General features: G+C 39.0%; 1 protein-coding gene across 4 annotated transcripts; it reads left to right on the top strand.

Moving 5' to 3' along the window:
- Positions 1–418: 418 nt before the first annotated feature.
- RBM27 (RNA binding motif protein 27) lies at positions 419–26,042 on the top strand. Of its 4 annotated transcripts, none has more exons than XM_055811838.1 (21): positions 419–624; positions 3,325–3,443; positions 4,271–4,395; positions 6,822–6,913; positions 7,478–7,671; positions 8,506–8,763; positions 9,310–9,543; positions 10,717–10,851; positions 12,941–13,090; positions 14,937–15,084; positions 15,371–15,524; positions 16,642–16,905; positions 17,027–17,155; positions 18,021–18,143; positions 18,648–18,722; positions 18,832–18,996; positions 19,411–19,515; positions 19,620–19,811; positions 21,785–21,871; positions 22,339–22,449; positions 23,055–26,042. In XM_055811838.1, exons 1-21 carry the CDS (start codon positions 566–568, stop codon positions 23,139–23,141), a joined length of 3,006 nt encoding a protein of 1,001 aa, XP_055667813.1. In that variant the 5' UTR covers positions 419–565; the 3' UTR covers positions 23,142–26,042. The 4 variants fall into 4 exon arrangements, with proteins under 4 accessions (XP_055667813.1, XP_055667812.1, XP_055667815.1 ...); XM_055811837.1 differs by having other exon boundaries at positions 420–624; positions 6,807–6,913; XM_055811840.1 differs by lacking the exon at positions 12,941–13,090 and having other exon boundaries at positions 420–624.
- Positions 26,043–27,296: the final 1,254 nt, after the last annotated feature.

Raw genomic sequence — 27,296 nt, 5'->3', positions numbered from 1 at the left:
GAGCCGCTGGGCCCCCCAGCACCGACCCACGTCTGGGGCACCGGGGCGCGTCACTGCGGCTGGGCTCGACAACGCAAAGGCCAGGGCGGCCCCCCCAGCCCCTGCGAAAACCTCGAAAAAGGGAAAAATAAAATAAATTCCCCTGCCCTAGCCGGGCTGCGCTGCCCCGCGGAGCTCCCGTTGGGGGCGCCACCGTGGCGGGCCACCCGGGCGGCAAGGCGTGCTGCCCCTTTAAGAGCCCCCCCCCCCCAAAAGATGTCGCACCAGGGTTCATGTGCTTGCTCGACCTAGCCTGCTAGTTCTCCTCTGACCTTCAGGACGGGCTCTTCGCGACTTCTATTGGCTCGCAGAGAATGAGCTCCGCCTTCTGATTGGTGAGCGGAGGCCCAGACCCGCCCCGGCTAAGCTCAGCAGGTTGCGTTGCGTGCTGGCGGCTAGTTCCTGTGCTAGGCCTCGGCGGGGGGGAAGGGGCCGGGGCGAGCAACGGCTGCGGGGAGCGGGCTGGGCCCCGGCGATGGCGGCGGTGGTGGTGTAGGGCAGAGCCGGGCGGAGCAGCGAGGCCATCATGATCATAGAGAACGTGGACGCTCTCAAGTCTTGGCTGGCCAAATTGCTGGAGCCGATGTGAGTGCGGGCGGGGGCAGGGCCAGCCCGGCCGGCGGTGCGGCGGTAGGGCAGGGCTCTCCGCCGTGAGGGAAGGCGGCTGCCCGCTGGGACGGGGGGCGGGCAGCGCTCGTCCACCGGCCGACGCGGGAGCCGGGCAAGGCGGTGTGGCGCCGGGCCCCGCCGGCAGCCCTCCCTCGCCCCGCCGAGCCGGGGGCAGCCCCGCGTCCGGAGGCCCCGGGAGGCGACAGGCTCCGGCCCGTCAGGGCTGCCCGGCTTGCCAGGGCTTCCGAGCGCTCTCCGTTCACGGGAGACGCCCGTGTGTACGGCTGGGGCCGCGGGATGGGGTTTACCGAGGGCCGGTGCGCCAAGCGTGGCCTTTTGTCCCGAAATCTGCGTCTGGGCCTCCATGCGAACGCGCCGCCGAGCGCGCCCGGCGGGGTGCGGGGCCGCGCGCCGTTCCGCCGCCGCGTAGAAGTTCAATGTCCAGCCGCGTAACGTTGGGCTGTAGCGCAGCGTTTACCGCGGCCGCGAGCCGGCGAGCGGGGTGCGGGGCGCCTGCCGGCGGGGTGCGGCGCTGCGGTGGGGCCGGGGGCGCGGGGTCCGTGCGCTAGGCGGGGGCTTGGGGGGGGACAGTGTTCGGGCGAGTTGTGCGCGGGCAGCGGGAGCTGATGTTCCCGAAAAGCGCCTTGCCCGGAGGGTGCTGGCGACTGGGGTGTGGCCGGGGGTGCCAGGGTTGGCCTGTAGCGGGGGTCCTCCAAAGGCAGCTCACCGGTCCGTGATCAGCTAGCCTTACAGTTTCCCCGAAGTAAAACTGCTTGAAGTTGCAAGAAATACGTTTACAACGTGTAGTTAACTAATATTTCCACAGATATTTTTCTGCTTTTCGGTTTTAGATAGGTTTTGGAACTACTCATATGTAGCCATTAAGTAGCAGGCCTTTGAAAATTCTTCATGGCTTTCCTTTTTTCTTAAGATAACGGGTCTCTCTGGTACTTTGTCAGATCCTGTCGAAAGTCTCTCTAGACTGGAGCATAAATCTGCTCCTGCGCCTTCACTGCTAATTCCAGCCGACCTCCTGTCTTGCTGTCCAGCATTCCCTGGGTATCTGAGCGGCACTATAGGGATGTGAGTTGGGGGATGAGGGTTCATGGCAGAGGATCATAGAATCTGCTACTGGGTCCTGAGTGGCAAGTTTTCAGCAGTGAAAATACAAAATGGTGAACCTGGAGAAGCGTACACACCTTACATGTGCTCCTGTAATGCCTAATGTAATATCTAGGAGAAACTAGTATATGAAGAAGGGAATAGGAATGGTTATAAAGTCACAAACCATCTCCTTATTTTAATTTGAAGGTTTATAGTAAGTTGCATGTGGGCATTTGAACTGAATGCATTACATACAGTTTATTTCTTTTTGTGAGTGCATGTTAGAGTTGTAAAATCTAAATTTGTGGTTTCTTTGTTGTTAATTTTGTCGATAATTTGTTGTAAATTGTCATTTAACATGGCTTTCATTGGATGGTGGAAATGGAGCAAACTAATTGGGAGTAGAGCTGCTTGATTGGCTACTCATTGAGGTTTTTTATTTTCTCTAACCAGTTGTGAGCTGCATGGCTTTTTGCACTTTGTTTTCTGGAATTTTTTTTTTTTCGCTTGAGATTATTTTGAGGTCTGTATGCCATTTCCTTCTATTTCCATAGTTAGTGTTCTTAGAAAATACACAATTCCCTCCTTAAATGTTAATCTTAAAAAAAACAGAAAAATCTTCACATCATCCACTGTTAGGTTCCTACCTACCATCTGATAGCTTGCATCTGCCTCTTTTGAGAGCGGCAAAATGAAGAGCTATTGCTTAATCATTTAATGCTGTAAATCTAGTTCATACTTTCAAGTGTTCTTCTAGTAGTTGAATAATGGAATCTCAAGTAATATTCAATTTAAAGATTAGTGGCAGAGTATAGCTGCATGAAGTTGGCTATCTTTGGCCTTCATGAAGCTAGATAAGGGCTTGGGTAGTGAACCTATACAAGTATTTGCACCCCTTTAAGCCATTTTGCCAGTGTTAAAGGATTATTGTGAAATTTGTAGGCACAGAAGTAGCCCCTGGGGAAGGAAAAGCCCAGTGTGATAGGCACAGTAACTTAAGCTGCAGAATGTATCTGTGTGCATATTTAAAATGTGCTTTTGTGATATATCTCTCTGGACTACTTTCGATGGTGGTAATGCTTTAATTTTAAATCCAGTTTAACTTTTAAACCACTTTAATACTCCACAGTAATTGTGCAGTGACTTTCCTCATACTTACTCTTCTCTTCTTGTAGAGTCATACCTGGTGGGGTTGCTGCGCTCACAGAAAGTTAAGAAAAAATAGCATCTGCTCAGTTGCCCTAGAATTGGATCTTTCTGTAAAAAAGAATGATAGTTTTTCCTGCACAAAGCTCAGGAAGGAGCAAAAGAAGGGGAACATTGTCAGGTGGGGGGGAGGCTTGTCACAAGGCAACTAAAATACTGTTCTGTAATTGGAAAAAGAAACCCAACAAACAAAAAAATCCTTTGCTGGCCCAGTCATCCCAGTGCAGCTGTGTTGGTGCTGGATGTCAGAAAAGCATCCAACATGGTTGCCAGGTTTTCTTTGGTGGCTCTTCTGTAACTGATTGTCTAGCACGGAGGTTTTGGCATACTTCAGCAGAATCAAGAATGGTTCTTTCTCTCTAATAGATGTGATGCAGACCCCTCAGCCTTAGCCAACTATGTTGTGGCATTAGTCAAGAAAGACAAACCTGAGAAAGAGCTGAAAGCTTTCTGTGCTGATCAGCTGGATGTCTTTCTGCAAAAAGGTACTGTGCTCTCCACTGCCTCATCTGTTCGGTGGTTTTCATTTTGGGGGGTGGAGGGGGAGGAGGGAGAAGGGAGGATGATGCACCGTTGTTGCCTTCAAAATATTTTTTTTTAATCCATGAATTGAATATTTCTTACAGAGTATGAAGGAATATAAGCTCTTGTGATTAAAAAAAATAATAATAATCTTAAGATGAAGTTTTGTAACTTAGACTCATTCATGGTGGGTCGGAGGAGATACTCTGAAACAAAAGGTAGCAATTTCATTTTGAAGTGTCAGTTGTGCTGCCAGAATTTTCTCTGACAGATGTTTGGTAACTTTTTGAAAACCTGGTCTATATTGATCTTTCAGGCTTCTGGTCAGCATTAAACACTTGAAATTCTGACCCTCGCTGGGGAAGTTATTGTGCAGGTTTTTTTGTGATCTGATGTTGAACTGATGATTAGTCTTCTGTGAATGATATACTCAAAATTTGCCGTAAAGAGGCTGCAACTGTAGCTAATGGAATAACTGTGGATTTATTCCTTAATCATGTTATGATCATTCTTGCCCGTTAGAACACTTCAAAGTTGTAAATGTGATTGAAGGAAAAGTCTCCATTTCTTTCTTTCATATACCTGATGAATTTCTTTGTCTAAACAAACAACCTCAAGTTCCACAAATGTAATCACTGGAACTAATGTTCATTAATCTAAGATGACGATGCTGATGCTGTGAGCATTCCACCTGGATGACACTCCCCCCCCCCCCCGTACTTCTCTGGTAAATCTAACAATGCCCTTAAATCAGTATGTAACAATATTTTCTTGTGTTCTGTATCCTCAGAAACTTCAGGGTTTGTAGATAAACTTTTTGAAAGTCTGTATACAAAGAGTTATCTTCCTTCTCTTGAACCTTCAAAAGTAGAAGCGAAGCCTGCAGGTCAGGAAAAAGAAGAAGTCAAGGAGGAGGTAACATCATTTTTTTTCTGCCTACCTGTATCTGATTTGCAAATTAGCCATCCTCTACATTTGTGAGGCAAAATGTGAAAGAAAAAATCACTTTATTGTGACTAATGATCTTTACAATCTTTGTGCATCTGAAGAAAAATGGAAGATGACTGTTCACATAAGAACATTAAGAACATTTTAAAATCCCTTTGTAGAATCTACCTTTAATCTGGATTAATAGCATTCAGAAATCCTATTCAGGCATCCCTGGGATTATGAGCTGGTAATGATTTGGAAGGGTTTAAGAGAGGGGGAAGAAGCAAAAACATTCTAAAACATTTCCTTTTCCAATTTTGTATATTCTGGGAGGCATAGAAATTATTTCAAGGTTTTTCTATAATCCTTAAAAATCAGTGAAATATGGTGGCCTCTATAACAAGGGATAATTGCCTTTAAAAGTGAGGTAGCGTTCATTTGCAAACAGTTCTTTTCTCTTGTTTTTAAGTTTTATTGACAGAAATGAAAACAATCAAGTTTTTGGGAAAAGCGAAGTAATATTTCCATAGTTGTCTAAATTACTTGTATATTGTATAATCCTCTGCTATCATTTGTCTAAGATAGGTGGTTTTTTCCTTACGAGTTGCTGGTCCAAGGGAGGAGACCTCTTTGTGTTTGTAGCATCCTAATGTACCAGCTGTGAGTGTGTGCTGGGGAAAAAATTGCTATAAAATTAAACGTTCTTTATTTCCTTATACTCTGATCACAGTTTGCAAATATACTTCAGATCGTATATGTGGTTTAATTACTATGGAAAAGATGCAGGTGAAGTTAGAAAGTATATATGAAATTCTGGTCCTTTCCCCTTGCTCCAGGGATGTGTGTGTCATGCAGTGTTAAGAGCAGAACCTTGCTCTCTTTATAAATGGACCATGGGGAACTTTTTTTTTTCTGACAAGTACTCTAAATGGTATTCAGATTTGTGCTTTTGTCTGTGAGCCTAAAATAACACCAAGGAAAGACTTAGCTGGAGTTACTTGTTCAGTCTTCACAGTTAAAACTGGCTGATGGTCATGAAGGTGGCAAATGGCTGTAGATCGAAATCTGTCAGTCAACCAAAACAAGGCTGCGTTACATTATCGTGCAGAACACAGTCATCATTTGACAGAATGTGATTCATCAGTTGATTTAAATTAAAGTTCTTATTTTTAGTTTTTTTCTTTCTTTTCTGATGTCTTTTTTCTTGGTTTTTTTTTTGAGGATGAAACCCAGAATTACAAAAATTTATGGAAGTAGCTTTGGTGATGGAAGTTCGTAATTTGCAACTATATAGGGCTTTCACTTTAACAGTTTTCCAATCAGTTCTCAAAAGTACCGTCGTAATTTAGAAAAAGTGTTTTAGAACTACTTTTGTTGATTTGGTCAGTGCTCCAGTGGGGGGAAAGTGGGAATTTTTGGGTGTATGAGGGGAGGGGCAGGGATGAGGCAAAAGAAGATATGTAGGACAGCTTTGTGGGACAACTTTACAGGATCAGGACATGAATTAGTTATTTCAACATCAGTAAGGCCTTGATGATTTATCACATGGCTCAGTGTATTACAGGATTCTTGCAAATGGAGGACAGAAACCCGGTGCAGAATCATAGCTAAGTTGAGGTTGGAAGGGACCCCAGATACCATGCGATACAACTTGTGTTGACAGCAGGGCCTTAGGTTAAGCTATCTAGAGCCCTGTCAAGCAAAGTCTTGAATATTTGTAGCAACCTTGCCCAGATAGCCCTAAACAAGGATGCAGGAGGCCCTCCTTTTTAATTGGAAAAAAAATCTTTTAAATATTATTGCAAGTAAACTTTAGCCACTAAAATTTACAGTAACTTCTAAGCAGTGTGAAATGGTAGCAAAGGTAGCAAAAGCACAGAGTAGTTTCAAAGTGATTTACAGCAGTGGTATAGCTGACAGACTTCTAAAACTCTTTTGTTGAGGCTAGCAAGGAGTGTGACTAGTTCAACCATGTGAACAGTTTTTTGCTTTAAAGCATTCATTTCAAAGTGTAAACTAGTGACATACCTACTTGGAGAAGTAGTTTTCCTTAGTTGTGTTCCAGTTACAAGATTCAGAAAATACTTCATTTGTAGAATTGCTCACTCTAACTAATGAGAGTGGATAGAGAAACTGTCTTTCATTAATCCTGTTTAAAAAAAAAAAATAAATTATAGTAGTATGGTGTTGGGGCATCCCCTCTGCTGAAAAACCTGGAAGATTTGAAACAAAAAGCCCAACAACCTCTGGTGCTTGATTACTTCTAGTGCTTAACTATTCTGTGCAAGTAATGGCTAAATACCGTTTTTCTACGGGATGCTAACTGTACCTTGAACTAAATTTTGGTCTTGTTTTCTTCATTTATAAAAAAATAAAGTGATACTCTTGATTGGTAGTTGTCTGTTAAACAGAATTTTCAAGAGTCAGTTGAGGAAGAGCGCGATGGCAGGAAAAAGAAGTATTCCAGTCCACAGAAAAGCCGTGGAGATTCCAGTGAACAAAGGTTAGTTTTGAACCAAAATATTAATATATTATTCTGTATTTGCTGGCAATCTATAACTGTGGATTTTTTACTTCATAGGTAGTGATTTTTCATAAAAATCATGATTTCCTCCCTATTTTCTCTGTCTCAATGTATTATCTGTATGCTGGTCACGTGCACGAGAACTCTTCACCACGAGTTGGTCTCTTCCAAAAAATTGACAGTGTTTTTTAATTGTTAGTGCCTAGGAATGTCATCAATTGCATTCTTTCCCTTGTGATATAAATGAAAAGCATTGTTGGGGGGGGATTCACACAGTGTCAGCATCACTTTTAAAACTTATTTTGTTTTGATTATCTAACTTCACCTTTCCAATTCTATTTAGTTCTCCCCTTGCTGTTTTCTACAAATAAGTGATTCAGCTTTGAGATTCTGTACTTCTCTTTGTAATTTGTGAAATTCTGGCTCTAATACTTGACGGCCCAGATTGGACGGGAGGGATGAACAGTATTGTCACTTGTTGCAAGCTTTTTTTTTAATTTGGTTTCTCTTTTCATAAGCACATTCTACATATGTCTTTTCTAGAACCAGAGAGAAGAAGAGAGATGATGGAAAATGGAGGGACTATGACAGATACTATGACAGGAGTGACTTGTACAGAGAGAAGTCTAGCTGGCGACGTGGCAGGAGTAAAAGTCGTAGTAAAAGCAGAGGGTTAAGTCGAAGTCGTAGCCGCAGTAGGGGTAGAAGCAAAGACCGTGATACAATCAGAAGTGCTGGTGAGTACCCAAGGTGCTGCTTTAGGAGAATATCTAACACTAGTGATGTGAGGTGGCTCCTACATACTGTATGGTCTAGCAGGCTGTAGATGTCCTTGAGTAGTTGGAGTAAATTCTGAGAACTTTGTGTTCCTGAAATTATTAATTAAGAGGCTGTTCTTCAGAGTAGAACAATTAAGGGGATTGTTTTCTTCTTTGCTAACCTCTTAATTTATCCACAGGTGTATACCAGTGGATATCAGTAGCTGATACGTTTGTGCTGTGTTTGTTGACAAAGCTGTTGACTCCTTTTCTTTCACACACACACAAACCCTATCTTTTTGGAAAATAGTGTTACCCTCTTTCACTCTGTTACTGTGTATTTTTTAGAGAAGGTTTCTTTGTAATTGATGGTGGTTATTATGTGATTCATTGTTCTTTTAGGGCTCATTCAGGGCTGTTGGATAATTAAGAGATGCAGATTACAACAGATTCCAACATGCATTGAGACCACCTTAGTTAAGGACATGGAGTAGGTTTGTTGTTTCAGGCTTTCCCCTCCCTCTTCCTACTTTAAAAGAGAAAGAAGCTGTAATCCAGAATGGAATAAGGACTAGAGGAATGAATGCATATTTTGCAAAGAAAAACATTTAGTTTTCTGAAGTTAAAACCCTGTTTACATTATATCTAGGTTTTATTCCGTTGATAAGGCTAAGCTCCTTCAAGAACAGTTTAACATGCAGAGTACTGAATATTAAAGGAAATGTTTATACTGTTGTGTATTGTCTTTTTCTCAAAGCTCTGTTACATTAGAACGAAGTGTGAAGACTTTGCCTAACTTTTTTTTTAAAACAGAGCACCGGGAGAGATCAAAATTCAAGAGTGAAAGAAACGATGTTGAAGGTTCATATAATCCAGTTTCTGTGTCTCCCAGTAAATCTACTGAACAGTATTCATCTGCACAATCTATTCCCAGTGCTGTTACTGTAATTGCACCTGCGCACCATCTTGAAAACACAACAGAGAGCTGGTCAAATTACTATAACAATCATAGCAATCCCAGTTCGTTTGGCAGAAACCCTCCTCCTAAAAGAAGATGTCGAGATTATGATGGTAAACTTTCTTAGTTTTCAGTTTCACACCTTGTTTCAATTATTCTGTGACCTTTCATTTTTTAAGGTGTTCACTAAATGTAGGCAGCAAGTCAAAATGCAATAGCATGTGGAATATACCTTGTATGGGAAGGATGCATGTATGACCTATATTTTACTGGGGAGGCAACTAGTCTTTCTGGAAGCAGTTTATTTGGTGGATAAGAACATGTGAAGTTTTTTCATAATTGTGTATAAGCTTGGCAAATATCTCAACCACTGGCAGTTCTGATAAAGATTGTAGTATATGTGTTTAATATAAAACAGATGATACTTCTGACTTTTTTTTCCCATAGCTTTTATGATGGATGTATGTAGGTTTGTATGCTTTTATGGAAGATTATTCAAATTTGAATTACTTTGAAACTTCTTCTGATAATGTCATGTTGGATCAGTGATAGAGTGTTTTCTTTAATAAGAAATTCTGGCAGAAACTGAGATGCTACAAATCACTTGACAATTTATTAATTTTTTTCCTAAAAAGATTATTAAATGTCCTGTTTTGCAGAGCGAGGATTTTGTGTGCTTGGTGACCTTTGCCAGTTTGATCATGGAAATGATCCTTTAGTAGTAGATGAAGTTTCCTTGCCAAGTATGATTCCTTTTCCTCCACCACCTCCGGGACTTCCTCCTCCTCCTGGTATGCTTCTGCCCCCTTTGCCAGGTCCAGCTCGTAACATGAGGTTACCAGTTCCACAAGCTCATCCACAGGCACCACCTCCTGTTGTGCTTCCTGTACCAAGTAAGTAAAAACATTGTTCTTTCTTTGTTACCAAGTTAAAATGATAGCTTTCTAGGAAATCCATGTGTATTCGAAGTAATAAGTTCAAATTGCTTTGCTAGCCATGTTCTATTCAAAATATTGCCAAAGTAAGTCTGTAAAATAGTTTGTAAAATACTATGTTCCCTAGCACTCCAAACTGAATTAGTTAAATTGGATGGGGAAGTGGAGGGGAGTCTCTTTCAGATTATCTCATAACCCTGCTGGTGTTTGGATTGATCACTGACAATTGGATTACTAGCTTTTAACATTGATGCATTAAGAAAAAAAAGATTTAATCTAAAAGTTCTAATAAACTTCTGTGTTTGTGCTATATTATCTGCTACTAAAAAGCAGTACATAATTGATACATCTAAGATCAATTTTAGCTCAACAGTGATCTCTGTGATGTTTAGCCTTTTCTGTTGTCTTACTGTATCTTACAATGTAAATTATATGAAGAAAAAGAGTATTAGAGATGTGGTTACTCTATTCCAGTAACACAATACATGCAGTGATAGTTGCGTCAAATAGCAGCAGTTATGGGATGAGAAATAATTTCATGTAGGTTTAACACTAAACTTTGCATGAGCCTTTCAGTGGGCAGAATTGGCTTGCTATGGAGTGAACTGACAGTGCTCCCTCATTGCAGCTGTGTGTTGATAGGTTGAGTAGTAAACTCATCGTCCTTTTTTGGGCATATTGTAAGTAGGAATGTGTGTATTTGTATATGGTGCAAGCAAAGCAAAAATAGCTAGATAAATTTCTTGTCTGTAAATGCTTTTTGCCCTGTAGTTCTTGTTTTAAAACGGTAATCTAAATGTCGCTGATACAATCTCTTGCTCTGAGCAAGCCTTGATTCTCCATGGTCTTGCTGAGGGAGGAGGTGTTTTAGTTAATGCAAGCTCTAATAGTAATTAATCTCTGGGGAAGAGGAGACACTTTTTTTTTTGTCCTTTCTGGGAAAGAAAAGAGGTGTTGGAATTAGAGTAACTTCTGAACAGGGCTTCTCAATTTATTTTACTGTAGTGGGATTGTAAATATTTGTAATTGACCTTGTTCATAGCAAGTCATAAACAAATTGCATTGAATTGTTTGCATAATTTATCTATGGAGTTCTAAGTCTTAGTGATCTATTCTACGATGTTATTGTAGGACCACCTTTAACACAGTCAAGTTTGATAAATAATCGTGACCAGCCTGGGACGAGTGCAGTGCCCAGTCTTGCACCCGTAGGAGCAAGACTACCTCCTCCTTTACCCCAGAACCTACTGTATACAGTATCAGAACGTAAGCAAATTTTACTTTTTTTTTTTTTTTAATCTGCTTGAGATATAAATTTTAAAATTCCTCTGTTGATGTGTGATTAGAAGATTAGACAGATTATCTCAGTCTTCCTCCAGTACATACAAATCTAAAAAGAAGTCTGATGGCTTTCCTTGCGGTCAGTCCATCATCTGCAGTTACTGTGTGAAATAGCAGGAGTGTTCTGTCACTCTCTTGGGAAAGATCATTTGTGGGGAGCTTTGGTTGGGTTTCATATGCTCAAAGCAATAAGATTGTTGAATCCAAGACAGGGATCCGTTCATCTTCACGTTGTTTAGTAGAATATGGGTAGGCAAAAGATAGATTGGCAAACCTGTAATTACTGTTTAACTTGGTCTTTGTCTGGTTTTGGCTACTACAGATGAGAGATTTTCTTTTTATTTGATTTTTAGCTGTGTATCACAATAGTCTTTACAGTCTTCATATACATTACTGCTTTCTTTCTGTCTTTTTTTCCAGAATCAACTTGGTTCTAGCATTCTAATTTAAAAAATAAAAAGATGGCTTTCAACATGTCCATCTCCTTAAGAGAGCTCAAATTTTTTAGAAGTGGGTTTTTATTAGGGGAAGTAGCAGAACACCTGGAGAGTCCTAGATTGCTTGATTTAAATCAAAGTCTGTATTTCTTTTGATAGTGAGAGGAGTAATGGCATTTCCATGTTTTATATGAGCTAAATAATTAAATCTCAGTGTTTTATAATCTTCCTGTCTGGGTTTTTTTCCCATAAATATTCTGAATTTTATTCAAAGTAGGGCTCTAGTTCATGATCCATGTCACTTCCTTTGTGACTTCCATGCTTTTTGGAACTTCAGTCTCTCAAATATCTTGTTAGATACTATCTGTTAAATTATCTCCAAATGCTGTCAGGCATTTAGATGTCACCATCAGATTCTTTCGGCTTCAGAACTTAGCTTCTAATGGGCAACTGTCCATCTTAGCTGGCAGGGCATCACTGACTTCAGTTACACTTCATAACTCAGTTCTCAAGAACATCTGTGGAGATTCTTGTGTCCTGTTCTGGGACTGGTAACAGTAACAACTGCTGGTTGCCCTCTTGCAATCAATTGTATGCCAATCGCGGAGAAGGAACTTGCGGTTCAGCTCATGCAAGGTTAATGAAACTTCTTGGCAGAGTCTGAAACTAAACTGTATGACATCAGCATTGAAATTCTGGGGCATCTGTTTTAAATTGTAGGGTCTTCATTGTTGTTATGGAATAAGGCGCTGTAAATTTAGAGTGCTTCAAGTCTATCAAGTTCCCTTGTATAGGCATTCATTTCTGTTCCAGGATGTAGTGTGTTTCTGTGGAGGCTTTTCATAGACTTTATTCGTTCTTGTATAGCTTTTCCTTTTTATGGTTGAAAAAATGCATCATCCTTGATTTGGACCTTGGGCTGGAGGAACAATAAGAGTCAATTCTGTCATCTTGTGTTCTCATGGTTACCCCTTTTTAGTGAAAATAATCATTAGTACCTTACTAGTACTGGAGCTAGGCAGCTGATCTCGCTTTTACAAAAATTAGGAGAATTTAATAGTTAAGTATTGGTCAAATTACCTGATTTCTCAGCTTTCGTTGATTGGAATAATTTAAATATGTTCTTCCCCAAAAATCTTTTTCTGAAGTGAACTAGACTGTTGGGCAGCAAAGACTGAAAATCTGTTTGCATCTTAGGCCCTACAGAATAAATGCTCAAACTAAATCTTCTGTTGCTTCCCTTGAAACATTGTCAGACGTTGTGAAGGTTGTCATATAGACACCATGTTCCTTCTTCAGGTAGCTCATCAGCAATACTCAATTATTGTGATGTGTGCGCTTTTGACAAACAATAACAGATTAAAAACCCTAAGAGAATATGCCCCCCCGACTTGGGCATAAAGTTCAGTTGAAGGTTTTAAATAGCTACACACATTGGCTGTACGACCCCTTTTCTCTCTTCTCTTCATCCAAAACAACTTCTGATTCTTGGACATCATGCATTTCCTTAAAGGAAAATTAACCCTGAGTCTTAAACTCATTTGAAAAACTCTTTCATTTCTCTCCTTTTTTTATAGATACATATGAGCCAGATGGCTATAACCCTGAAGCTCCTAGTATTACCAGTGCTGGTAGATCTCAGTATCGACAGTTCTTTACAAGAGCACAAACGCAGCGTCCAAATCTAATTGGCCTAACATCTGGGGAGATGGATACAAATCCAAGAGGTAGGAAGGGTTTCTAGTCATTGCTGTTGCTATTTTTGTCCAAGGCGGTCAACACTTACTTTCCCCTTTTTCAGGCTGAAAGCAATATTTTTTTCTCACTGTTCTAGTATTTCAGAAAAATTTTCAGAGATCTCTACCTTTTTAAAAATGCTAATATGACCATATTAAAGTCAAAGCGGCCTTTTTCTCAAAAATAACCACTTGCTTGGGATAATAATAAATAACTTACAGGTTGGGGTGGGGGGATTGGTTGGTTGGATTTTTATTCCTCTTTAGCCTGTGAAGGCACTTTTCAGGTGCTGGGTGCTTCTAGAAAGGAAAATGGTGTAGAAAGGTGGCTTTAAGTAGTATAGTAGCCAAGGGTATGTTTCGGACCCGGGGCACAGAGGTGGTGATCTACAATACGTGGCTCAGCCGTTATGATGGTAATAAGGAGGAAAACTATTATGGCATGTTTTTTGTACTTGGTCTGACTCTGTCAGACAGATGTTCTCTCAAAAATGAACATTTTAGATAGCATTCTAATTCTCCTAGTTGGTTGAAATCCCAGTCTGCATTTAAGTAATTCTGATCCTTAATTGTATGGATGTAGATGTAGTCTCTTAGAGGTGACATGTACAAAATATCTTTTAGGGGAGAGAACAAGTCACAGCTCTTTAAAGAATTTTTATTCTGTTTGTATAACTTTCTTTCTCCATCCTGCTTTCCCCACCCTGATCCTTAAAAGAAAAAAATTGTTAAATTTCTTTGTTTACTGTTGCACTTCAGTGTTTGTTATTTAGTGGATTTTTTTTTCCAATATTTCCTTCCAGTGACTCATCCTGTAAAGAATGTGTTTAAGTATTATTGCAGAAATTGCTGTTGCTGTTTGCATCTTAACAGACATCATAAAGGCAGGGTTGGGGCTTTGTTGCTGGCCCTCAGATTCTCTGTAAGACCCATTGCTGTTGTAAGGCATGGGTGAATGTTCAGTGGTGATGCTTCAGGCCACTTGTTTTACTGTCTTTGTTGTGTGTGTCTAAGGTTTAGTCTAAAATCATCCTCCAAAGTAAAATTAAAACTATGCCCAAAAATGCCCAGTCTTTGTTCTCACCAGTGTAATCAGCAGAACTCTGACATATATAAAAGCCATAGAAAATTAACTTATAACTCAGACTTCTTTTTAGGAGTTAAATGTTTGGCATACACAGGATCCTAACAGCAATAGCATAATCTTAAAAAGGTTGTAAATAAAAAAAACAGTGAAAACTGTGATCTAGCACTTCAGCTTTCTGTTTGTAGAAGTTGCTTCAAACTTTAATGTCTCAGAGTATAATTTCATGCTGTAATTGTACTTAATTGACAGTTTGTTTCTGAAAACTGGATGGACGGGTGACAAGAGGATAGCAGTGGGAGGAGTGGGTTCTTGGTTGGTTTTTGACTGTCAAGGGTTAATACAAGGAAAGTTGTTTATTCAGCCCATGCCACATTGCAGAAGTCTGGGAACCTAGCCTTGTTTCTTTTCCTCCCTTTTTTTAAATTTTTTTTTCCCCCTCTTCCTGCAGAATCTCAATTTTCAGTACCTGAAAGGTGGAGTTTTAGCTTTGTTTCTTCAAGCTAATACTAATGTTAAAAGTCAAAATCTCATCTCTGCTCGCTGGGCTAAATGTTTGTTTTCCCCACATTGTTTAGATAGGCTAGCAGTGATCTTTGAAGTAACTTTGGAAACAAAACTGACCAACTTGATAAAGTCTTCCTAATTTTTATGGTTCTAAACTCAACCCTATTTTGCTGTTTAAATGACCATTTTTTCCGATGTCTCCATTGATGTGTGGTGAATAACACAGGCCATATTCCTTTCCTCCAGCTGCCAATATTATCATCCAGACTGAACCTCCCATTCCCATTACAAATAATAGCAGCAATGTAACTAGAGTTGTCCTTGAACCAGACAGCAGGAAAAGATCTCCAAGTAGCATGGAATGTCCACCATTAAAGAAACCGTGGCTGGCAAAGTAAGAATTAACAACTGCAGTTGACTAATTGGAATGCAATTTGTTGCTGTCAATGCTGTGAATGTTGCTATTCACCAGTCCCTGTAATTTGAGCTGGTTGGGACAGAAAATCTGTGTCCCCATAATCTGGTCTACTACTAAATGTTTAATGGTGGGAGGAGGGTTTTTTGTTAATGTCTAGAGCATATACTTTTTATGAGAAAAAGTTAAATGTGCTAACATTTTCTGCCCTACTTAAGTATGTGTATGCCTGTCTAAATTACTATCTTGGTCTCATGTTCTCTAGGCAAGCAAATAACAACCAGAATAAGCCAGGATTTTTGAAAAAGAATCAGTATACTAATACAAAGTTAGAAGTTCGAAAAATTCCACCAGAATTGAACAATATTACACAGCTCAATGAACACTTCAGCAAATTTGGAACTATTGTAAACATTCAGGTAAAAAAAAAAAAGTTTGATTTTTATGCCTGAGTGGGGGTACTTCATTTTCCCTGAAGCTTTCTTGAATATTGCAGCAGAACCACATTCTTAGTGGAGGCTGACTGGGAGAGTAGGTAATCAAATTCCAAGAAACCTTTTCTTGATCTGCTCTGTATTATTATCATCTTAATTTTGTACAAGTACATTGGCTTCTGCCTTTGTGAAGTCTTGCTAAATTTGAAAGGCTTACAGGTTTAACGGTATCTAAACCAAATTAGGTTTTGAGCAACTTTTTTACAAGATATCTTCTAACACTTTCTGTCTTGTATGATGATCCTACAGTATTTCATACTCAGGATTTTGACAAAGATGCTACAGGAGAGTGTTATATGCATCAGTTTATTACCACTTTGCATCCTAGAACTGACTCCAGTTCAGTGGTGTTCGTTGCCCTGTAAGAAGGGGAAAAGCACTATGTAAGAAAACACAGGTAGTTACACAGTCAAAATAGCATTTAATTTCCATTTATTTTTCTAGACGAAACAGTTGCCTCAGAAGTCCTCAGGGGTTTAAATAAAATACAGATACCTGGGAAGCTTCTGTATTTATTGAGTTAATCGTTTTATGTCTTAGCCCAAAAGATACGGTGGTGCTTTCTGCACCTCGATAATGAAGTAATGCATTTAAAACATGCTGTCTCAGTCATTATACTAGAAAGTCCAAAGTTTGTTTTTATTCCTGTGATACATTTTTAGAGAAAAATAGTCTTATTCAGGACTGTTAGATAGTGCTTCTTTCAGAATGTGGTGAAACTTCACATTGTGCGTCCTCGGACAGCCGTGGTCTCTCAGGAGGCTAGAATAAAGAGCTTTTGAGTCAACACTGTGGTCTCTTCTGCCATACCCCATGGTGGCAGTTCACAGTGCTCTGGATATCTGATGCTATTTTATTGCAAGTACGTGTTATATTTGCCAAAAGGTACTTGGTTTCAGTTATGTAGAATGTTTTACCTGTATTTTGAGCTGTTGATACCACTATATATCCCACTCATTGGAGATCTTTAGATTTGTTTGCTACTGGTTGAGATGTTTTCTTCCTTGAGAAATAATGCATTCTAATGAACTTTTTGATTTAGGTTGCTTTCCAGAATGATCCCGAAGCTGCTCTCATTCAGTACTTAACTAACGATGAAGCTAGGAAGGCAATTTCCAGCACAGAGGCAGTTTTGAACAATCGGTTTATAAGGGTACTGTGGCACAGAGAAAGTGAACAGCAGCCTTCACTGCTGCAGCAGCAACAGCAGCAGACACCCACACAGTCTCTTCATCACCAACTTCACCTTCAGCAGCAAGCCCTGACTGCAACTCCAGCTGTAACCGTGCATAGCAATCTGTCAAAGGTACTGTGCTATTGTAAACTAGTGATTGAGCAGTAAAGGTTATCAGTGTTCCTAAATGACTGCTACTTCAAAAAAGCAAAGTATATAATTTTTCATTTTTTTAATGTCTATTAATGCACAGCTGATGAATAAACCACTGGCATCTGGTGCCTATGTGCTTAATAAAGTCCCAGTGAAACGTCGCCTCGGAGCAGCAGGTGGAAACCAGCCTGACTTAAGCCAGTCTGGGGCTGTAGTAGAGGATTCTCAGGTACGTTTGTGAAGGCTGACAGTCTTCATGCTTTCAGTTCAAGCTTTGGCCTGTCAGCAGAGCTGGAACTAGCAAATAGAACTTGCAAATTGTTCCCACTTGGTTCTGTTTCTTTTCACTAATGTTCCATGCACCCATGGTCAGTTGCTGCTTCCTAGTTTTGTTAGCTGTTTATATAAAACGGGTACAATGACTTCAGAAACAAAGTATTTTAAGTAGCATAAAGTATTTTTGGCCATACTTCATAGTAAAAAAATTTGACAGCCTATATGTGATGTCAACTTTTTGTTGGTGATCTCATTGCTTTCCCAGTGATTTTTCAGTTTATGCTGTGTTTTAACAGTAGTGCTAGAAGCTTATGGAATACTTCTGCATAGAGTTCAGGTTGATACTGCTTGATTCACACTGATACTGTAGTGCAGCATGTGTTCTTGGCCACAGAGAAGTCCCCCTTTTAAGAAAGGAAGTATACGGGTGACTTTTGCTGCCTTATTTGATCAGAAAGGGTGGTGTTGGACTATGAGTGCGAAGCTGAATATAATGCAGATGCAGAAGATCAGCTTCAGTGATCTTCCCAAATGGATATCAGGATGCAGAGGGTGTTTCGGATGAAGAAGGAAAGAAAGTACCTTTTGCAGAAAGCCTTTTAACAAGCATTTAAGCTGATTGCTTCTGAGCAAGTTGACTGCTAGACCAATGCTTTTATGCGTGTGTTTTAATTACCTTGGTCTTTTTGTCTCGTTGTGCAAATATGGAAGTTTGTGGTCATTTTTCACAGCGTACATTCCTCTAAAATTCATTGGCAGTGTATCGCATTCATTTTATGCTATTACATATTTTTGTTTGTGTGGTTTTATTATTTCAGACGTTTCCTACTTCTACAAGCCACTCAAAAATGGTTTACAGTTCTTCAAACTTAAAGACACCTATGAAGCCTGGTGCAGGGTCTAAACCCCATGATGTGCAAGAAGCCCTTAAAAAAAAACAGGTACTTCTACTGTTCATTGGTTGACTGACAGTATAGCGATCAAAGTACATCACAAAGAAGGGTAATTGCAGTGTACTTTTTACATTAGTGTGGGTTTAGTCATCGTTATCAGACTTCTTGCAAATGTACATGTAGGTAAATCATGGGTATGGAGGTATTCCTTTTTGGGGTGTGTGACTTGACACACTTGGTCACGTGTGTTTCTGGCTCAAGGCATTTCTCCGATTTTAATCTCTGCAGGTATGAGACACTTAAATGGCAATATAGGAAACATTTCTTAAGAGACTTCAGAAAGGGGCAAAAATTTAGCAGAGTACTTCACAGCAGGAAGTTAGCAACTTTTTATTGTTTTCATCTGCATTAGATACACTTGTGCATTTTGCAGACTGCTAGTTTTCATTACAGCCTTCACTTCTGTAGCTTTAAGAAGAAAATAAGATATATACGAGTACATATAATGTTAGATTGCTGTTTACTGATTGAAAGGATTTTCTTCTTATACAGGAGGCAATGAAACTCCAACAAGACATGAGGAAAAAGAAGCAGGAGATGTTAGAAAAACAAATAGAATGCCAGAAAGTAAGTCTGGAATGTCTTCTAGTAAATACATTATCAATTTGTAGATACTCTTCTGTTCAGTGTTGGTTTTCCTGGAATTTCACATTTCTGCTCATTTATTAATACACAGATGTTGATATCCAAGCTGGAGAAAAACAAGAGCATGAAACCAGAAGAGAGAGCAGAAATAATGAAGACCTTAAAGGAGCTAGCAGGAAAAATATCTCAGTTAAAGGATGAACTAAAAACATCATCTACAGCCACTACACCGTCAAAATTAAAGTCCAAGACAGAGGTATTGATTGCTCAAGATAACTTACCCACCTGTCTCTTGTAACTATTTCTAATACTGTCTCCTAAAAATGCAGCAACATTAGATCAAAACACTTCCCAGGCAGTGTTTTGAATTTGAGTGATAACCATGGACAAGTGAGCTATGGTTTTAAGGAACTCTGATGACCTAGTTCTGCATGTAGCACATCCAAACTTGTTCCAATTCTGAAGCAGAGAATTCTGGGCCCTTCAAAAAATGGGTTGGAAAAGGGGCATGGTGGCAATTAAACTGAATATAGGGGAAAGTATGGATGTTGTGTACTGATTTGTCATTTACATAAATGTATTGCTGAAGAAGTGGAACAAAACATTAAAAGCACTCATTACAGTTCTGCTTTTCCCTTCTGTTTTCTCTTTCTGCACCTTTTTCTCTAAGGCACAAAAGGAACTTTTAGATGCAGAGCTGGACTTTCATAAGAGGCTTTCATCTGGCGAAGACACAACTGAATTGCGAAAAAAGCTAAATCAGTTACAAGTAGAGGTGAGTTTGTCTGGATTGATGCTTTTAATATATTTATATTTAAATGTTTTTTAAATCCGTTTAAACAGAGGATGGTTTTGTACATTATTTGCCACCTTTAACAGGCTGCCCGTTTAGGCATTTTGCCTGTTGGTCGAGGAAAGACAGTGCCAGCCCAAGGAAGAGGACGAGGACGGGGTCGTGGTGCGAGAGGAAGAGGCATGTTGAATCATATGGTGGTGGATCATCGTCCCAAAGCACTAACAGTTGGAGGCTTCGTTGAAGAAGAAAAAGATGAATTGTTACAGCACTTCTCTGTAAGTATGAGGTCACATTAAAAAAAGAAAAACCTGAAGAGAAGAATCGTGGCCAAACTATAAATCTGAGATTAAGTAGGTAACCAATACCCAGGATATGTGCTTACTTGCGAAGAGAGGCATGCTAAGATCTTTGTAAATAACACTTTCTTTTCCAAAATCTTGAAGATGCAAGTCTGTTTCTGTTAGTGCAAACAAATCAAAGACTTCATCCTGAATTCATGGAACAGGCTGTGGATAAGCAAACGGTTTCAAGAGTTGTCAAGGATGTAAATGTAATGTCTTTGAGCAGCTACTGCAAAGCAGCTATAAATAGATTCTTTTAATGGGTAAAGCTAAAAAGCTTACTCGTATTAATTCTGCATTACAGTAGTTCAAAACAGATGTTAGAGGGATGAAAAATACCTATCAGCCTCTCACTGTTTACAAATTATTTTTCAGATTAGCAATTCCTACCATTTATCTTGTTTCTCTCTAGCTCAAGAAGTAAAGCACTGTTTTGCTAAACAGAGGATCAGTTTCAAAGTAGTTAAATTTCTTCATAAACTCATGGTAGGGCAAGTAGCTTGCTAGTGTGCAAGTTAAGGTAACAAGGGAGTTTAGCATCATAAGTAAGCTACCATAATAAAGGGAAAGCTGATTTTAAATTTCCCTCAGTCGTGCTTTCCAGAATGAAATGTTTTCATATGCAAAGCTAGTAAACTTCTTGGAGAAGTCATGTAATAGTTCATAAATAGACCCAGCATGAAAGCTAAGCTTGATCAAGTCACTTTGATATTTCTGGATGCTCTTTGCAAAGCAAGTGACTGATATGGAAAACTCATTTTGTAGAATCTTACCCTTTAGAGCTGGATCAGAAAAGCAATAGAGTTCTGGAGAGAACTGGTAATCTGAAAGCTTGCTTGTTCCTGGGTTGAGTGGGAAAAGAGAACTTTACAGTTCTTCATACAGTGGGGTAAGCTTTGCTCTTTGGGGAACTGTTACTCTGGCCTCATTGCTTACCAAAAGCTTAGAGGCCACTATTACTGATTTGATTAGGTAATTCAGTGAAAAATGTTGTGTAGTTTGATCAAAAAGAACAACCTGCTTTATGGTGTAATAATAGTGCTATGAACCCTGGGAGAAGTCCTAAGAGGGCACCAGAGTGCCTTTTCTAAAAAGGTCTTTGTTTTAATTCTATTTCTGAGTGACTTCGTGTTTTTAAAAGTTTTAGCTGGTCTTAGCTGCTGAAACCAGTAAAAATTTTTACAAGCAGCTAGTGCTGTTACTAAAGCTATTATCTTACTGGCTTTTAAACTACTTTTCTTCTGTTATTCATATTAAATCCAAAGTTCAATATGGTTTTCTTTTGTACTGCTTGTACTCCATGCATAAATCCTTTTTTTGTTTGTTTTGGGGTGGGTTTTTTTACTATTTAATTATCATTGCTGTGGTCATTCCAGTTTTCACCATTATGCCATACATAAATAGCAAAAATGCAAACTTTTTAATTTAACCATACTAGATAATACTTTTTTCCTCCTTCCTATAGTATACTGACAGAAAGTATTCAGGAGCTCTATAGCAAAGTTTGATTCCTGTTACTGAAATCTCTTGCAAATTAATGAGCTTTAAAGGACTTGTTTAACAGGTCTAAAGAAGTTCAACAGTGAAAGCAGAAGAGAACAAGGGAAATAGTAAATTCAAATAATTACTTTCTGAGGTATAAATCAATACGCTTCCCTTTCCTCCTGCAAAATTAAGCTCTGCTTATTAGAATAACAAAAAATCTGAGCTTTTGCCCAAAAGTAGAGGTACAAGCGCTGCCATATTGCTGGATGACACAGCTGAGATTCCTCTGGCTTTCACTTTTCTGTCCAAAAAAAAAAAAAGACGTTTCAGTGGCACTTCAATACACTGCAACTTTAGCACATAATGATCGTGTTTTCAGAGGAGAATATTACCACTGTTCTTAACAGATTTTTCTCTCATAGAAATTTGGAGATATTGAAGACCTTCAAGAAGAGGATTCCCCATTAAGTGTTGTTCTAACTTTTAAGTCTCGATCAGAAGCTGAGAATGTAAGTAGAATAATGGATATATTTTTTTAACGGTTCTAAAATCAGAATTTTTAACTTCTTGTGTTTGCAAAGCTTTGTGTTTTAAAATTTAGCAGGCTTTGATCCCACTGCTTTGAGCTAGATAGTGTGAGTATTTGTTGCCACTGCATGAAGCATCGTTACAGGGGCAAATACCTCCTGTTTACCTTAATAGTAACATTGGTCCTTCGCTGATATGGGCTCTGTCACAAGCAATTTGGAGCCCTGTTAATCTTTCCAGACCACTGATAAATGAGCATTATTTAGCAGATTCAGGTTTGAATGAAGTTGCTCTCAGAAGACCAAAGCAGGTGATTGTGGCTTATATGCTTGAGATCTTCAAGTGTGCACCTGCATGATGTTCGCTAGGTCAGGCTTATTGTTGTTGATTTTAAAAGTTCTTTACTTGATGTCTTTTTGAAAATACGTTCATTTAAAATACAACCTAGGCTGCTAACCAAGGATCCCGGTTCAAAGACCGAAGGCTACAGATATCATGGTACAAACCTAAGGTACCTTCTGTGTCCACAGAAATTGAGGAAGAGGAGTCTAAGGAAGAGGTATGAAAATACGTCAATAACTTAAATCACTCTTCTAGGAATCTAACAGCTAAGAGTTCTTTGGGATACAATTTTCTGTTTACTGAAGAATTTTCATGAAAGATGTGTCTGCAAACCAGAAACTTAACTCATTTTGAATAGTACATTTTAAAAAAAGGGAAAAAGGGGGGGGGGGGAAACCCTAAACTTTCTGGTTGAGTTGTTGATCTGTCAAGTATGAAAATAAACCTAACATCCTCTATATGCAGGCTGCTCATCTTTTTACTTCACAGTATTAATGCTCCACTATAGGATAAGTTACGTATATTCTTTCCTGTAATGATGAACACATTTAAGCTTTTGAAGGTTTTTCTGTGCAGGCATCTAACAGAAAACTGTTGTTTCAGAGAGGGTGGGTGGTTGTTTATTCCTGCTTTCTTTTCCTTTCCTGATGTGTGAGGCTGCTGTTCTTCCCGTAAAAATGAATGTAACTGTGTGCTTTTAAGTGAGATACGTGGTAAATAAGAACCTGATGTAAAGTACAGCTGATGCTGCATTGCATGACAAGTTTCCTAGGATACAGCATGGAACTTACTGTTTTAAAATTATGTTTTATCTTCATCTAGGAGACTGAAACCTCAGATTTATTTTTGCACGAAGATGATGATGATGACGACGAAGATGAGGATGAATCCCGTTCTTGGAGAAGATGAAACTTGATGTTGGAAATGTATAATTTTAGGAATGTAGTTCAAGCTACATCCTTTAAACATTTATTTAAGGAAGTTGATAAGCCAAAAAAAGCTTTACTTTCTTTTCAAACCACAAGATTTAAAGTGAGCAAAGTTTGTTATAAAAACATTTCGGATATAGAGCTGTGATACTAAGCTAGCCAAAGGCCCAGTAACTTTTTACATAATTATCAAGCTCACCAAGGTGGTGATTTTTTTTCTATTTAAGAAGGATAAAAAGAGAGGAGAGGGGTGGGGGGGAAATACTAGTATTTTCTTGTGTCACCTGTATTACCTTGTTTTGGGTTTTTTATATGTGATTGATTTGTCAGTTTATAATTGAAAAGATATTACAGGTTTTATTTAGCAATATTATGGGGATAGGGGAAAGACGCAAACTTTCATTAAATGTTATGAAAGAAAAAAATTGCCTCATTTGCTAATTGAAAAAGGGTAGCATTTTGTTCCGTGTGGAATCACTTATTGTAGGGATTATTTGTGGCTAGATTCATAAATCATTTATTTCAATATGTTTGAAAGCCACACAGGTTCTGTGTTCTACTGCCTTTTGTGAGAGGAGATGGAAGAAACAACTTAACAGGGTATTGTAGTATTGTCCAGTTCACTCTGTTTCTTCAAATTCTGCTTCACAGAAAACATCAGCAATGACACGTATTCGAGTGAATTTTCACTCGCTGTTGATTTTATTCTGTAGTTTCAGTTTAAGGTGCAAGTTTAAGTTAGACTGTTTACTGCATTTCAGTATTTGTGAGCATGAATGTAATGAGTTTCACACTTCCTCAAAAAGGAAAACAACTAAGCAGGCAACTGCCTACCAGCCAGTAGCAACTCTTCCTCCTCACCCTGTTACCAGCTGTTTATGTTCAAACCAAATCCATGAAGTGTTCAGAGCAAAATGCTTTTTAGCCAATAGAATGTCAGTGTCCTGCTCAAAGACTGGCATCAAACCAGCGCTGTAAGTGATGAGTCTTCAGAGGAGTGTTCAGAGCTGGGTTTGGTTTGGAAGGTTATTAATTTATCTCCGAGTATAGTTTTGTTGACACATTTAAGATGAACACCATTACATTCTCGGTTGCCTTATTGTTGTACCATTTTAAAAACACACCCGCACCCCATAATGGCGTGTATTATGATAGGAATGAGGATAACAAGTTCAGATACTTGAGCCGTGTATCTTAACTGTTACGCAGCTCTTGCAGTTCATGAACATGTTACCCAGCAAGCATTTTCCTTGACTGTCCATTTGTACTGTACACTTTTCAGTACATTTTATGTACATTTCTATACAAAATAAACAGAATGTCGGTGCAAAAATGCTCTCCTCTTTTGAATAATTAGTTTACCAGTATATTTCCCAGTGAGTTCCCAACTGAAGAAAAATATACATCAAAAATTTAAATTACAATGGCTCTGAACCTGGCTAGCGACATGTAGTTGAGCATGCCTTTGGGTTTACAGTTCCCCTGACTTTGTTATCCTTTTGCCGTTGTGGTGTATCAAAAGTCAAAACCATATCATTTTCTGTTTCCTTGTCAGTTGAAGGGAATATGTCTTTCAGTATTCTGCCTCTTCGCATTGAAACCTCGGTTCTTTATATAATTAGGACTTCCCTGCTAATACTGAGGCTAAATTACAGACATGGAGAAACAAGGGGAAACCAATCCTATATATTTAGAATGTCTTGCTTTTCTCCCGTCATCTCTAATCGTTTTGGTTTTTTTAAATGTCTGTGGCTCAGACAGTGTATATTTTGAAAAAAACATTGCAGCAAACATATTTGAGTCCTGACAGTTTAACAAAAGATAGAGGGAACAAAAGGATTTATATATTTTTTTTGTACAGAGTTTTTTCTTAAACTGTATAATTTTGTAAATATTTTGCCTTTTTGTGTACTAAAACTACCAGCGTATAGATTTCAATAAGAATTGTTGTATTTTTGTATTTGGAAAATTAAAATTACAATGAACGAATGAAGCTGTAGGAAAAATTGCAGTAGTCTGAGACACGTAGAACGGGATTCCTTTTCATATGGTTTTAGCTCTGAAGTGACACCTGACTGGCACACTGTCAGGGACATTTGCCCTTGCCCCCGGTCGTGCTGGCTGTTCAAGTTGAGCGAGACAGGAGGGAGGTGAGTGCGGTAGCTTTAATGATTTTTTGAGAGCTTCATAGGATTTCTTTTTTTTTTTTTTTTTTTTTTTCCTTATTTCCCCCCCCCCCCCCTTTAACAGTGCACATAGGCAGGCTTACATAAATCCTCGAGTGACATCCCAAACATGATTTCTAAACGCAGAGCTACAAAAGTGAGTTGTGCCTCTGAACTTGGCTTGCGTATTGAAAGCATGCTATTAAATTATTGGGAATTTAAGTGATGGGCAGTATAGCTGTATCTGACTTCTGGTGTTTAAGAAGGAGGAAAGCTGTTTGAAAGTGACCTTCATTTTCCCAGGCTTGTGGCTCTCCCCATATTGTAGGGTATGACAGGCTGCGTTAAACTGTTTGAGGGATGGTTTTGTTTTAATAAGTAACATGGCAGTACAACTTGCTTTATTTTTATGGTAACATTTTTTTATTAAATTCATGTGTACTTTCAGGGAGTGAAATTTTTAATCAATACTAACTTGTGTACACCAGCCAGTGGATTTACAGGTGATGTGTAACTAGATGTTACCAGTCTGTACCTAGTGTGTAAATGCTGAAAGAGTATGTGATAAGAAAAGAATGTAACTGCTATGAAGAATTACCTCCCTTTTGTTCTTGAATTAGCCTAAGCAAAAAGAACAAAATGAGAGCTAGAAAGATAAATCTGAAAACAATTGCCTCCTTATTGTGAAAACACTTTTATTTTTCCTTTTTTTTTTTTTTTTTTTTTAACAAAATCATGTGAAAAGGAATGAAGTTCCTCTTGGTGTATAGTAAACTTGTACTATAGTTTTTACAAATTGTGAACTTGTGTAATAGTATAATAGGAGATATTGTTGAATTTCTAACTGTTTATACATCTAAATTCATATATGTAATGTTTTATTGATTACGGTCTGAATTTCTAAGATGCATGTTGACTTTTTTGCAATAAAGATATACTGTGGAATGGTTCAAGACTTAGAAAAGACAAAGAAAAATTTAACTTAAATAAATTGGACAGCAGAACCATTCAAAAAAAATTACAACTGTCACAAAAAGAGCGTTATCACTTTTTTGGGGGGGAATTGTATGCGTGGAGGGGATATTTATTTATGTGGAATGTGTGTGCGAGTTTGTTTTACTTGCTAGCATAGCTAGGAGAAAAATCTTCAAGTGTATCAGTGCTCTGCGCTAGTACTAATTAATACAGCAGAATTGATGGGGGGAGGATACGGTGGGGGTGGGAGGGATTCCGTAAAGGCAATTTTACATTGTTGGGGAGGTTCAACATTTAACAGAAAATTGAAAAAATGTTTTACAGACCACGGTGGGTTCTGTGGTCTCTTACAGATTTGCAGCATTGCTGGCTTATTGAAAACTGTGCAAAACATGAAATTAGATACATGCAAATTCTAACCCCTTTGCCATTTGGGCTGAAAAATAATTTATTCTATTATTAACTTTATTCTTGGTCTTCGCTTCTTTCACTAGTTTCCATTATTCCCTTCTCTTTCCTGTGCTGTTTTCATGCATGTAAATGTTTGTGATCCAATTTAAAAGTCTTCTCTTGCACTCCCTTTTCTTACCCGTGGTGTTAGTGTGCTGTTGTGGTAAGATATTTTAAGATATTTGGGGGGGGGGGGGGGGGGGGGGGGCGGGATGTGGAGCAGAGTAGAAATTTTTCACTGATGGGAATTTTTCCTTTTTCCTTTTGTCACTGCACTCTTGGAGAAATAGGGGGAGGAGAGGAAGAAGCATGCGGATGTATTTAATAACTGTATTTGTGTCACACTCTCCCTCACATCCCTTTGTGATCCCGCAATGTAAAAGTTTTAAAACATGACCTGGCTTTTCTGTGTTGATGAAGAGGCTCTTCGTGGTAAATCTCTGGCTTTTGGATGCTTTCTCAGTGCCAGTAATGGAACTTTAGAATCTTTCCACATTCCACTTCCCTGTCAATAACCACCAAATAATCCTCATTCTGCAAGATGC

The sequence above is a fragment of the Falco peregrinus genome, chromosome 8 (genome assembly GCF_023634155.1).
Source record: "Falco peregrinus isolate bFalPer1 chromosome 8, bFalPer1.pri, whole genome shotgun sequence".
NCBI classification, from domain to species: Eukaryota; Metazoa; Chordata; class Aves; order Falconiformes; family Falconidae; genus Falco; species Falco peregrinus.
This window is presented reverse-complemented; position numbering and strand designations above follow the sequence as displayed.

Excerpts from the sequence above, each read along its gene's own strand:
- RBM27 (XM_055811837.1), top strand. The coding sequence starts at position 566 with ATGATCATAGAGAACGTGGACGCTCTCAAGTCTTGGCTGGCCAAATTG. Across the intron at positions 10,852-12,940 it reads ACTGTATACAGTATCAGAAC|ATACATATGAGCCAGATGGC; the intron begins GTAAGCAAATTT and ends CTTTTTTTATAG. Across the intron at positions 18,723-18,831 it reads AACAAATAGAATGCCAGAAA|ATGTTGATATCCAAGCTGGA; the intron begins GTAAGTCTGGAA and ends ATTAATACACAG.